Source organism: Cynocephalus volans, chromosome 5 (assembly GCF_027409185.1).
Source record: "Cynocephalus volans isolate mCynVol1 chromosome 5, mCynVol1.pri, whole genome shotgun sequence".
Classification (NCBI taxonomy): Eukaryota; Metazoa; Chordata; class Mammalia; order Dermoptera; family Cynocephalidae; genus Cynocephalus; species Cynocephalus volans.
In genome coordinates this window covers 44,847,702-44,861,079 of record NC_084464.1, presented here as the reverse complement: position 1 = coordinate 44,861,079, position 13,378 = coordinate 44,847,702, and the positions used below count along the sequence as shown (strand labels likewise).

Sequence of the window (13,378 nt, the reverse complement as noted above, 5' to 3'; positions counted from 1 at the left end):
TTAATGATGACCACGAGCAGGTGCAGGGCTTGAACCTTTCAAAGCTTTACTTCTTTTATCAACACTCCTGATTTTGTAAACAATAAAGCCCATCAACCCTATTCCTACCCAAATCTCCAGGTAAACTTGGGTATAGTAGGGCCTTATGGGGATCCAAACATTTTTAATAATGCTTTGAAGCATCTTGGTGCAGTACCAATGGCTCAGGCTGCAGCAGAGTCCAACAGCCAATGGCTCTGGCCTCTGTTTCTATTAGTAACATATTACTTCCAGGCCAAAGGTCTTTTGATTCCTAAGACATAGATGGATGGTTTTCCAAAGTATAATAGATAAAGGCCACATTGGATATTATGGCAGCTCATGTAAAGGTCATGCTTCAGGTCTCACCACCTCACCCATAAAAGGCTTAGACTCTACAGAGATTGAGGCCAAAGTATGTGGGTCTTAGTGATATACTCCTTTCTTGTGTTCACATCTCCCCAGGGTCTGGGCTATATTGCTGGATCAGGTAGTGTGCCAGTTTTCCTCATCGAATAAAGTATACCTCTATTACTCGTGCTGATAGAGGTTTCTTACAACTTTGCAACTTTTCAGTTGTGGTTATTTTTATTAATACCTGCAGGTTTTCCTTAATTTTCAGAATGGCAAATCTATAGAAACAAACAAAAGGAAATCAAGAAACCAAAACAAAAAACCAACAAACATATTTCAGATATATTAGGGTTAGAGTGAAGATGGGAAACAGCACCATGTTTAACTGGGGCTCTGGGGACTTTGACAAAAAATTCCAAATGGTAGATGGTCTTGGTTTGGGTAGTGTTGAGTACAATATGGTACACATCAATGGCATAACACAGTTTCCAGAGTCCCCAATAATTTTTAAGAGTATAAAGGGATCCTGAGATAAAGAAAGTTTGAGAATCACTAACGTAGATACATTCTTAAAAATACTCGTGCCCTCTTCCCCATTCTCAGAGATGTTGTTCAATCCATTGGGGCTGGGGCCAGGGTACTTTTGTAAAAGTTCTCCAGGTGGTTCCAAAAGCAGGCTGGGTTGAGAACCTCTGCTCTAAACTGGAGATCTGCAAGAAATAAGCAAAGGAATAGAGTGGGAAAGGCGACCAAGTGCCCCAGGTCTGAAAGGGCCTCCTGGGATCTGCTGTATCCATCAGAAATGCTTGTAAGTGCAGGCACAGAAGATCCAAAAAACAGTGGCCAAAATAAGCCAAAATTCATTTTTCTCACAGAAGAAATCTGTAGCAGACAGTGGCTGGCATTTGTTTTACCATTCAATAATGCCATCAAGGTCCCAGACTCTTTATATCTTTAAACTTAATCCTCTCACAATGTTACCCTTACATATTTTCTTTGGCTAAACTTTAAGCATATTTTTGTTATAACTCTTGTTTTCTGTTTATGTCACTGTCATACATACATTCACCAACAAAGAAAAGATGTGGTATACATGCCCCACACCACTTAGCTGTAGAAATGTTCATTACCGCTTCGCTGTGTCTTTAAAGAGCCATTTTACAGCTATTGCAAATGCTTTGAAGACACGAGTCTTAAACTTGGCAGATGCAGATGCAACATGGGAAAGGTATAATTGCCACTGAATTGTGTTTTGATTTATTACTGCAGATAAATCTATACAGGTCCTTTTTGAAATCAATAGAGGTGGCCCTAAACTCAACAAATGCCTTAACATTTAACATTCTCTTGACACACGGAACAGTGTTTGGTATTCCTTTTCTGTCCTGTTAGTCACAGTTTTGGGGGCTCACTGATTAGATGAATAAAAAGAATCACATTTGCTCCTTAGTAATGAGCACCATAGAGGTATATGATGTTGGAAAAGGCACTGTATTCTGTTGCTTACAACCAAATACTTGGAACTGGGCAATTTGTAAGAAAATGAAATTTATTGCTTACAGTTTCAGGGGCTGGGAAGTCCAAAGTCCAGGGAACACATCTGGTGAGGGTCTTCTTTGGTGGTAGCTTTACAGCAATGCAGGGGTCTCACATGGCAGAAAATGATGGAGCAGATAGAGAGACCCTTCTTGTGCTCTCCTTCTTAAGCCCTCAGAACCACGCCCCTGACCACCCTTATTAATCCTTTCACTACTGCATGGTCCTGCAATCTAATCACCACTTTAAGGCCCCACCTTTCAATTAGTATAATAGGATTTCCCACCCTCACCTGTTATAGCAGAGATGTAAGCTTCAATAAGTTTGTGGGTGGCATCGAATCTACAGCATTCTGCCCCTGGTCCCCCAAATCTCATGACCTTTTCACATGAAAATACATTCATTTCATCCCCAACATCTGGTTTCAACTCAAAAGTCCAAAGTCCAAAGTTCAAAGTCTCATCTCTAAAATCAAAACAAGTTATCTACTGCCGAGATACAATGGTGGGACAAGCATAGTATACATATTCCTATTCAAAAAGAGAGACATAGGCCAAAAGAAAGGTGTAACTGGTCCTAAACAAGTTTGAAACCCAGCAGGGCAGGCATTAAATCTCAAAGCTGGCAAATCATATACCTTGCTCGACATCCTCTGCACGCTGGTGTGTGGGATTGGGTCCCCAAGTCCTCAGGCAGCTCCGCTTCTGTATCTTTTCTGGTCTCAGGTGATGCTTTAGCTCCTGCGGGTCCAGTAGACACGGCACTGATGGGGTTTCTCAGCTGCAACTCTGACTCCACGTTTCTGCTCAGCATCTCTAGTGAAGGCTACCTGTGGTGACTGCCCTGTGACAGATCACTTCCTGGACCCCCAGGCTTTTCCATACATTCTTTGAAATCGGGTGGAGGCTCCCAAGTCTTCAGAGCTCTGGCATTCTGTGAGCCTGTAGATCTGATGCCACATGGACGCTGCTAAGTCTTCCATCTTGTGTTTTCCAAAGCTGCCAGTTCAGCCACACCTGTAGCCAATTTGGCCATAGCTGGAGCAGCTGAAGCAGATGGGGTACTAGTATGGGGAGCAGCGTCTTGAGATGCCCTGGGCAGCGAGCCTGTGGAGGGTTCCTCAGGTCTATTCCTCAAGACCAGTCTGTTTCCTTAGGCCTTGGGCCTGAAATGGAAGGGTTGGCCCCAGAGGCTTCTACAATGACTTCAGGGACTTTCCCCCCTTCTCTTGACAATCCCTTTCTTTTGTACTAACCTTAGCACCATTGCATTTTTCTCCTGAAAATGCTCTCTGCTTCTCTACCACATGGCTAGGCTGCAAATTTTCCAAATCTCTATACTCTGCTTTCCATTTAATTATAAACTCTGGCTTTACATCATGTCTTTTCTGCCATAACTTAGTGTAGACTGTTACAAGTAGCCATGCAGCTTCCTAATGCTTTGCTGCTTAGAAATTTCTTCTGCCAAATACTGAGTTGGCAACTTTAAGTTCACATTCCATAAAAGTTTTGGGCATGAACAGATTGGAGCTAAGCTCTTTGCTGGTTCATAGCAAGAGTGATCTTCGCTCAGTTCCAAAAAGTCACTTCTCATTTACATCTGGGATCTCCTCAGTATGGACTTTGCTGTCCATATTTCTATCAGCATTCTGCTCACCACCACTTAACCAATCTTTAAGAAGTTCCAAACTTTCCCTGGTTTTCTTGTCTTCTAAGCTCCCACCAGCAGTTAGGCTTTTTATAGCCTGTTCTTCAAATTCTTCTAGCCTTTGACTATTACCTAGTTCCAAAACTGCTTTCACATTTTCAAGTATCTGTTATAAGCAACACCCCACTCCTCAGTACTGACTTTTGTATTAGTCTGTTTCTTATAATAAAATGCCCGGAACTGGGTAATTTATAAAGAAAACAAAATTTGTTGCTTACAGTTTTGGAGTCTGGGAAGTCCGAAGTCCAGGGAACACATCTGGTGAGGGTCTTCTTTGGTGGTGGCTTTACAGCAATGCGGAGGTCTCACATGGCAGAAAATGGCACAGCAGAGGGAGAGAGACCCTCCTTGTGCTCTCCTTCTTAAAGCCCTCAGAACCACACTCCTGACCACCATTATTAATCCATTCGCTATTGCATGGTTCTACAATCTAATCACCTCTTCAAGGCTTCACCTTTCAATTACCATAATAGGATTTCCCACCCTCAACAGTTACAGTGGAGATTTAAGTTTCAGTGAGGTTGGGGTGGGGCGGGCATCCAATCTACAGCAGGCGCCATGTAAGGCGTGGTTACCAAAGAGATGAACAGCTAGCAAGGGAGCTGTTAGTGAGGGTTCCACACCAGGGCTGGAGAAAACCATCCCATCATTTTACTATGCCTGATGCTTGGGCATGATAAGCACATTGCAAGCTCCATTTATAGTTTGATGAGTCTACTCTTGTTCTGTTTTGGTTAGGATCAGGTTCAGCTGTGAGAAACAGAAAACTCTGAAAACAATGGTGGCTGAACCAAGATAGAAGTTTATTTCTCTCTCACGTAGAGCTGGTATAGTGTTAACAGCCTTGGGGATTTAGTCTCCTTTCATCTCGTTGCTCCACCCCCTCAACTTAACTCTTCCCTCTCAAGGTCCAATACAACTGCTTGAGTTCCAGCTTCATGTTTGCATTCCAGACAGCAGGAAGGAGGCAGGGGAAATAAGAACTAACCTTTCTTTATAAAGCCACTTTCTAGAAATTGTGCAAAGGGTTCTGCTTACAGCTCATTGGATAGAGTTTGGTCACCTGGCCACACATAACCAGAAAGCAGCATGGGAAACTAGTACATACCATGAAGTACATATTCTGGGAGTCCATGTGCCCAGTTAAAGTTCTATCAAGGAATCACGGGAATCATGGGATTATGGATATGGGGGAACAGCTAGCATTCTCTGCCATACCATGTCTCTGAACCATTTCTTTTTTGGGGGCTGGCCGGTATGGGGATCCAAACCCTTGACCTTGGTGTTACAAGGCTGTGCTCTGACCAGCTGAGCTAACCGTCAGCCCTTTATGAACAATTTCTTGAGTAATATCTGGAAATGGGGGATTCTGCAGGGTTTTACCACAATTTTTAATTTAATTTAATTTATTTATTTACCACAATTTTTTAACCATAATTTTACCATAAAGCAGTCCCATAGTTTGCATAAGACCTATTGTTTAAGGACATATTTTTTGCTCTGATGGGAGGGAATTTCAACATAATCAACCTACTAGCGATGGCCTGGAGGCCAGTACCTCTAGGCAAAGCATTATAGCAAGAGTCTAAAAACAAATAGGCTATTTGTGTTGTTTTGCTGGTAAACCTCCCATCAGGGATTTCTTGAAGCTTTTGGAGGCTGTTATAGGCACTGAGAGCTGTGCCTATGCCGTAGCAAACCGCTCCTCCATTACTCCACCATTAGTCACCTATATGTATAATGTCTGCCTTGGAGGTGTCTGTGTCTGAGAAGGGCTCGTTAGGTAGGGCACTAGCAGGGTAGTCACAGTATGTATCATCCCAAGATGATCTTAATTGTTAGAAATATCAGGCAGTTGAATTCTAGGGGACACATGCCATATAATTTTGTGTTCAGTACACATATCACTAAACTCCAGTGATCTATATACCTGTTTGGCCTCTAAGGCAGCGCCGTACAACAGAATTTTCTGTGCTGATGAAAATGTTTTACATCTGTGCAACCCAATATGGTGGCCACTAGCACACGTGGCTATTGAGCACTTGAAATGTGGCTAGCATACCCAAGAAAATCGATTCTTAATTTTATTTAATTTTAGTTATTTAAATAGCCACATGTAGCTAGTGGCTACCATATTAGACAGCAGAGCTCAGAGGCATCTTGCTGTTTAAAGACCCACATAACTTTGGATTCATTTTTAGTAATTGATGAAGAGACCCAAGTATAATACAGATGTGGGATATACAGTCTTCAGAATTCAAACATGCTAGTTAATTTCTGTTTTTCTTTTTCAGGTAGAGGGTCTTGAGGGCAAGGGCTTTCGCCTGGTCTTAGGCAGAATTTTTCTCCCCAAAAGTCTTACTGTTATTTTTGCTGTTTTTACGTTTTATCCATTTCTTTTACTCATAAAATCAATAAAAGAATACAGAATTTTTGGGTGCAGTTGCATTTATAAAAAATCAGGTTACTGAGATAATTTATATACAGTAAAATTTATCCTTCTTAGCTGTACAGTTCCACGAGTTTTGACAAACATATTTATCATGTAACTACACTAAAGGCAAGATAAAGAATACTTCTATCACCCTAAAAAGTTCCTCATGGGCACAATTTTTTTCAAGTTATCCCTGGTTAATACGTTATTAGTGTAATGAACAATTTTAATATTTGAATTGGATTTAGGTCATCTGTTACATTCTATTTATTGGATTATGTCTCAGGGTGGCAGAATTTACTGTGGCAATATAGTAAAGGTGACTTGTTGCGGCTGCCAAGTGAAAGCAAACTGTTGGTGGTGAAAATAATTTATTGGTATTGAAAAAATGCATCAGCCAGATTTAATCAAGGATTGATTTAGCAAGATCTTTTATTAAGGAAAGGATATCAGGTACAGTGCTGGACACAATTTACATATTTTTTATAACTAAATGAGTTAAATACATGTAAAGTGCTTAGAACACTCCCTTGTATTTAGTAAATACTACTTCAGAATTAGCTATTATTCCTAATATTGTTGTAATTCACAGTTAACTTCCAAGATCAACCTACCTTTTGACTGACCAAAATGAATTGCTAACGAGTACTATTGGTCAGAGGGATTATCTCAAGTTTCTCCAACTACTTTACCATAATTGTTATTTTATATACCCTCCTAGGTACGTGACACTGTTTCTTGTTTACATTATTTTGTGGGGAAGAGGAATTTCAGGGGTTCATTTAAGTAGGAGCTTTTCCAGTTCCCAGAATTGCAATAGTAAGTTCAAATAACATACCCAGGGCAGATGAAATCACCATAGAAACTTTCTCCGTTCTCTTGATCCCCCATTAATGTCTTCACCATCTACCAACTTAGATCCTTTCTCCTCCACATACCCCAATATTCAAAATAGCCCTTCTTAGTAGATTAGGGTTTCCTGATTGAAAGTTGCCATTGATCCTATATCCCAAAGTTTCAAGAGTTCTTAAATATTGTTCTTTGTTCAAAACATTCTAACTAGAGTGTAGAGTGTCTCCAGACACTAACGTCATAACATATCTGGAGAGGAGGACATTGGGGCTATTCATCCTGTCCTGTGAGGATCTGGCTTTAGGGCAAAGCTCCTTAAATTCAGAGAATGAACCAAAGGAGGTGTTGAAATGCCCCCTTTCTGCATGTACTTAGAGAAATGTGTTCTTAAAGTTTACAAGCTCTTTGTCCTGGTCTTCTCCTTTGGCCTGACTCCCAGCATTTTTAAACTGCACGAGTTGAGGGTGTGCCAAGATTATTTCTATGGCTGTAGCTTCTGTATCTGCTAGAACTGGACTGCTTTTGATCCTTCCGTAACCTTCTTTTGTAATTTTATTAACTTGCTAGGGGGTCTATTATGGTTTTGGGATTCTGATATCTCCAAATCTAATGAGCCATAACCAGACACTTTATCTCCATGCTTCCTGGTTTCTCAAATTCTTTTTCATTTTTTCAATTCTCTAGCACTTTCTCTTGCAGATGGTTCTGCATTCATTAAAAGCTACTCAGAGGGGGCCTACCTTTCTAAAGACAGAGATTCTTAACTCTACTCTGACTGTCTAGTATGGTAGCCACTAGTCACGTGTGGCTATAATAATTTAAATTTAAATGATTTTTTTTTCTTTAAGCAGAGCATTTTATTGTGACACTTCCTGAGGATACACTGTACAGTCTGTGTAGGCATGCATCAATATACACCAAACGCTGGCATCCAGGGGGCAGAAGGAAGTGTATGGTAAGTTACCATTCAGGGAAAAGGAGGACTATATATACATATGTAATTTTATATGCATGAAATATCTCTGGTAATTTTAGGAACTGGGTGGCTGTGGTATAAGAGGTGGGAAAGAGACTTTTTCTTGTATATGATTTTGATAAATTTAAATAATTTATAATGAAATTAAATAAAAACTTCAGCCCCTTGGCTGCACCAGCCACTAGCATTTAAGTGCTCAGGAGCCACCTGTGGCTAGGGGCAACTCAATTGGACAGCTAGATAGAGAACATTCCCATGGGAGCAGAAACTTCTGCTGGACAGCGCTGCTCGGGGTGGTCTTTGATGATCACACCTTCTTTACACACACCAGGACTCTCTACTTATGTGCACATTCTTCTTTCCAAAGTGGATATTGAAGGCTTGCCTTCTGTTTGTACTTTTTAAACAATATATTTTAAAGTCTCTTTTGTTTTCCTTTTCTTTCTTTTTTGGCGGTTGGCAGTAAGGGGATCCGAAACCTTGACTTTGGTGTTATCAGCACTGCGCTCTAACCGGCCAGTCCGATTTTAGAAGTCTTTTATTGATTACTTTCTCATACACCTGCGCAACAAAAATGGATATATTTGTTTAATTCTTTTTTTCTTTTCTTTTTTAACTTGACAAATAAAAATTGTACATATTTGTGGTGTTCGTGATTTATGTGTACATTGTTTAATGGATAAACAAGCTAATTAATATATTTTGTGTGGTGAGAACACTTAAGACCTATTCTCTTAGCTACTTTCAAGTATTCAATACGTTGTCATTAACTATAGTTGCCATATTGCACAATAGATGTCACAAACTTATTCCTCTTGTCTTTCTGAAATTTTGTATCCTCTGATGTTACCATTTAAAAAAAAAATCAATTTTTTAAAAATATAATTACCGGAGCCCTGAGGTGTGGAGCCGGGGGAAGCCAAACCCAGCTGCAACCAGGTAAAGAGCACAGCAAAAACATCATTGTCACGCGGGTAGCCCGCCATGGCACAACAATTGCCATGGCTGCTGCAAAATAAGCTAGTCTCTATAGCAGCAGTCACAGCCACTGTGCAGATGGCACGCCAGACTCTCAATTGCATTGACAAAGAGAGGCACCAGCAGAGACCAAAAAAAAAAAAAAAAAGTATATATATATAAAATTAGAGCAGTTTGGCAACATAGCAACGCTTAGCATATTTTCACAGCTGCTGTTAAAAGCATAGCCAAACCACAGGAGTCTAGGTGCTGCCAAGCCTATCTGTTTGGTCATATTTATTTTTATTCATGTCTTTTTGCATACCTCCGTTTTTCTATAACTTTTTTGTAATGAATGTTGGAGAATTCCCAAGTTGTTGACAAATTCCCTTATTTCTTGTTCCAAGTCTGGATTCCAATGTTGACCACTAGGTGGAGATAATTTCATATTCTCTAAAGTTAGATTCATCTTAAATTCAGGTTCTTTGCAATGATTCATCTGGCCTTTTTCTCAAAAACTTTAGAATGTTTCTCATGACATTTAAAAACAACCTACAGTTTTTATTCTCTGCAACTGTCCAGTAAAAAGGGAAAGGAAAAAGGGTAGGTATATTATTTACCTGCCATGTTTCCATGTAACAATCTTCTACCGCAAGAAGGTGAGCTTCACAACTTGACTCAATGGTGAGAATTTGGAGTTGTCTCACAGCTGCATGGCTGTACCCTGAGGACGCCATAACAGAATTCTTGGCCAAACAGAAGATCACGGAGGCCTTCTTCTCCTTGTCAAACTCTAGATTAATCTATCGGTTCTTTTCATAAAGCAGAGGGTGAAAAGTTTAGGACTCTAAAGTCAGATATCAGCCAAAATATTATTTATTTATTTATTTCTGGGTGGAAGGACTATGTTCTTTATTTTATTCTTTATTGGTACTGAAGTCTTTATTTCACTATAAATATCTTTTGTCTTTGTAATAAACACCTTTAATATAAAAACTAGGTAATGCACTTTATCTGATAGGTGAGTGATAAATGGATAGTATTTAATATGATGTTAATCTCTTTATAATTATAAAAATATGCACCTTATAAAAATGTTTAAATATTACCTACAGGAGAGATAAATGACTTGAAAGTCCCACCCACTAGGGCTGATCACTGTTAGTGGTTTGGTCACATCTCTCGGGCTCTGTCTCTCTCATTAGTCTCTCTGTCTCTGTCAGGCTGTCTGTCTCATTCTCATGCACATGTTCATTTACATACATGTGTATATGCATGCTTATGTCTATAGATGTAGTTTGTAAAAATGAGCTCCTCAAGGCAGACAGACTGTCAATGTGCTTTTCACCTAAATGGTTCCTTGATACCTTTCCATGTGGGTACACATAGACCCACCACCCCCCACCTCAGGAACTGTGCAGTATTCCCTGGTAATCGTGGATCAGAATTTATTCAGATATCCCGTCTACATGTCTGTTAGTGATGTGTCCAATTCCTTCCTATTTCAACCAGCGTTGTGATGTCAGTCAAAATCGTTGTTAAACTTAGTCCTTTAATTATGACTCAAGATAATATTAAATTAATCATTAGGACTTATAAACACTGGATTCTCTGCCCTCTGCTAATGAGGTTTGCTTGTTTGTGTGTTTCTTTCTTCTCAAGATCCCAACTAGTGAAGCTTCTGTCAGGCAATGCAGGCAATGAGAGGCTCATTCACAGCCAAACCCCTTGGATGTGAAGTTCTTTGGGGACAAAGTAGACTGTCCCCCTCATTTCTACCTAGATGATTGACAGTGGATATATCAAATTATAATTTCTTTTTTTCATCTGGGGCACTGAGAAATGGGCTGCCCCTAGTCTCTACAAGAAATATCACAGGAATGGAGGCTGTGGGACTCTCTGGGACCGGGTCGGGGTGGGGGTGGGGGTGCGGGCTTACTTTTTCTTTACTTTTATTTTGCATATTCATTATTACACACACACACAAAAAGAAATATCACAGGATAGAAAGTTTGTGTAATTTCTCATCACATGCAGCAAAAATTAAAAATTTCACTGAACACTTTTATCTGTATTCTTGGTTTGTAACTTTAGCTTTTTAAAACCTGCTTAAGTACCAACAGGATTCATAAGATATTTGTAATAATAATTTCAGAGTAAAAAATAATGTTATGAATTTAGCCCTATGTCTTCTGTAATTACCACTGTTTCCAGAAAAGTAGGATTTAAGAGAGTCTTCTGTATCAATGTACGACTTTCTTTGATAAAAATGGACAATCACATTATTTTGAAAATTGTCAACAAAATGGATGGTTTGCTCCTGTGCAGAGGAGTTAACATATCAGAACTTATTGCTGTCATTTGAAACGCCAGCTTATAATGTTGGCCCTGGCTGGCATCTGCGAACTTGAATTTCAGGAGGGTTTTCCCCATTCCCAGCACTGATAAGAATGGCTCACTATGTCTAAACTGTCTGAACAAACTATGGTTTATGCTGAACACCTGCTTTCCTTCTGGGAGTCTGGAACTTTGGTGTGTACTACGTGATGATTAATTTTAGGCATCAAATTGACTGGATTAAGGGATACCTAGATTGCTGGTAAAGCATTATTTCTGGATATGTCTGTGATGGTGTTTCTGGAAGAGACTGGCATTTGAATCTGTGGACTGAGTAAGGAAAATCCTCCCTCCTCCAGTGTGGGTGGGTACCGTCTGATCAGCTGAGGGCCCAGATAGAACAAAAAGGCAGAGGAAAGAAAAATTCCCTCTCTTTCTCTTCTGGAGCTGGAACACCCATCTTCTCCTGCCCTTAAACATCAGAGCTCCAGGTTCTCTGGACTTTGGACTCTGGGACTCGTACCAGTGGCCCCCCAGGTTCTCAGGCTTTCGGACTTGGACTGAGTCACGCTACTGGTTTCCCCGGCTCACCCGCTTGCAGATGGTGTATACTGAGTTGTCTCAGCCTCCATTATCAAGTGAGCAAATCCCCATAATAAATACCCTCTCATATGTCTACTTGCAGTATATATATCTATTGGTTCCGTTTCTCTGAAAAATTCTGACTAACACAAGCCCCAGTAAAAACCCCTAGTGTTGAGTCTCTTAGGAGTTTTTCTGGTAGACAATATTCTACATGTCATCACAACTTGTTGTTGGAGGAATTGAGCGTGTCCTGTGTGACTCTGATGGAAGAGGGTCCTTGGAAGCCTGTGTCTGGTTTCTCCTAGACTTTGTCACTTGCCTCCATGTGCCTTTTCCCTTTGCTAATTTCGCTTTGTATCTTTTTACTGTAATAAATCATAGCAGTGAGTATGACTATCTGCTGAGTCCTGTGACTCCTCCTCGTGAATCATCTAACCTGGTGAGGTCTTGGGGATCCCCAACACAGTCCCCTATTTGGTATTTTATCTAGTAATGTACAAACTCACCAAAACCTGACTTATCATAATTTATGGACAGATTTCATCAAAATGATTTCTGGTAGTCACATCCAACTTCTTCAGTTAGGAAAAGAAAACCCTTTAAGCTTGGTTAAGGCCCTGCTATTTTTGAAAATTGATATTAATCTATGAGTATTATAACAATTAGAAGTTTTCTTGAGTACTATTATATAAAATTTGGACTTTGGTGGCACACCCATGAAATGACTGGAGCAAATAAGACTTCTTCTGTCTTGGTCTCAGACATCAATTAAAATGATTTATAAAAATCATTATAGAAACATGCTGTATTCTAAAAGCGGGCCTATGTCTGAAAAAGCTGATATACCCAGTCTTTGACTTTTGAAACTGGGGGTGTACTTCCCATTACATTACTCACAAGGGAGGGAGTTGGGGTGATCAGGTGAACACAGAATTATGGGATAAGTCTGTCTCTGAAACGATGCAAATAATAATACAAACTGGGATCTTATGTTGACTTTTATATTTGGAAAATATATTCTTAATAATTGACATGGTTTATCAGTCCTATATATCTTTCAGCAGCGAAAGCCAGGCTCAGTAACTATCTGGGATTACTAGGAGTGATGGTCCCACTCCTTGCTGGTGTTGGCATAACATAAATTTGGGCATCTACAATGAAATAAAGCAAATTCTAGGAGGTTCTCTATCAGTTGGACTTCTAGTCAATAAGGAGAGTTAAGGAGAATTGATCACAATCAAGAAGTTTATTTCTCCATGCCTGGCTAAAGCAACAGTGACTTAACCCCAGGCTATTCACCAGTCCCAATGGTCACCAAAGCCTTCAAGATAAACATGGCCATATGACCCTTTCCTCCCTCTCAAGAAGAAAGGCAGACAATAACATCATATCTAGGTGATTTACGTTCCTCAGGAAAGAACACTCTATAGACTGGAGAACTTGAGAAAGAGAAAGAACATTGAATTAAAATGCAGAGACTCAGAAACTGGTGTCAGAGGCACAATTCAGTTGTAATGTCCTTTTTGAAGGTTGGAGGTTGCTGGACAACAGAAATATCAGAAGTGCTTGTTCCAAGAGACATGTAATGTTTGAGATAGTGCTATGGGTCAAATGTATCTCTC

General features: G+C 39.9%; 1 protein-coding gene across 1 annotated transcript; it reads right to left on the bottom strand.

Moving 5' to 3' along the window:
- LOC134377642 (ATP synthase subunit ATP5MJ, mitochondrial-like) lies at positions 1 to 183 on the bottom strand. Its single transcript, XM_063096163.1, has one exon. The coding sequence runs from the start codon at positions 181 to 183 to the stop codon at positions 1 to 3; it is 183 nt and encodes a 60-aa protein (XP_062952233.1).
- Between the last annotated feature and the right edge of the window lie 13,195 nt (positions 184 to 13,378).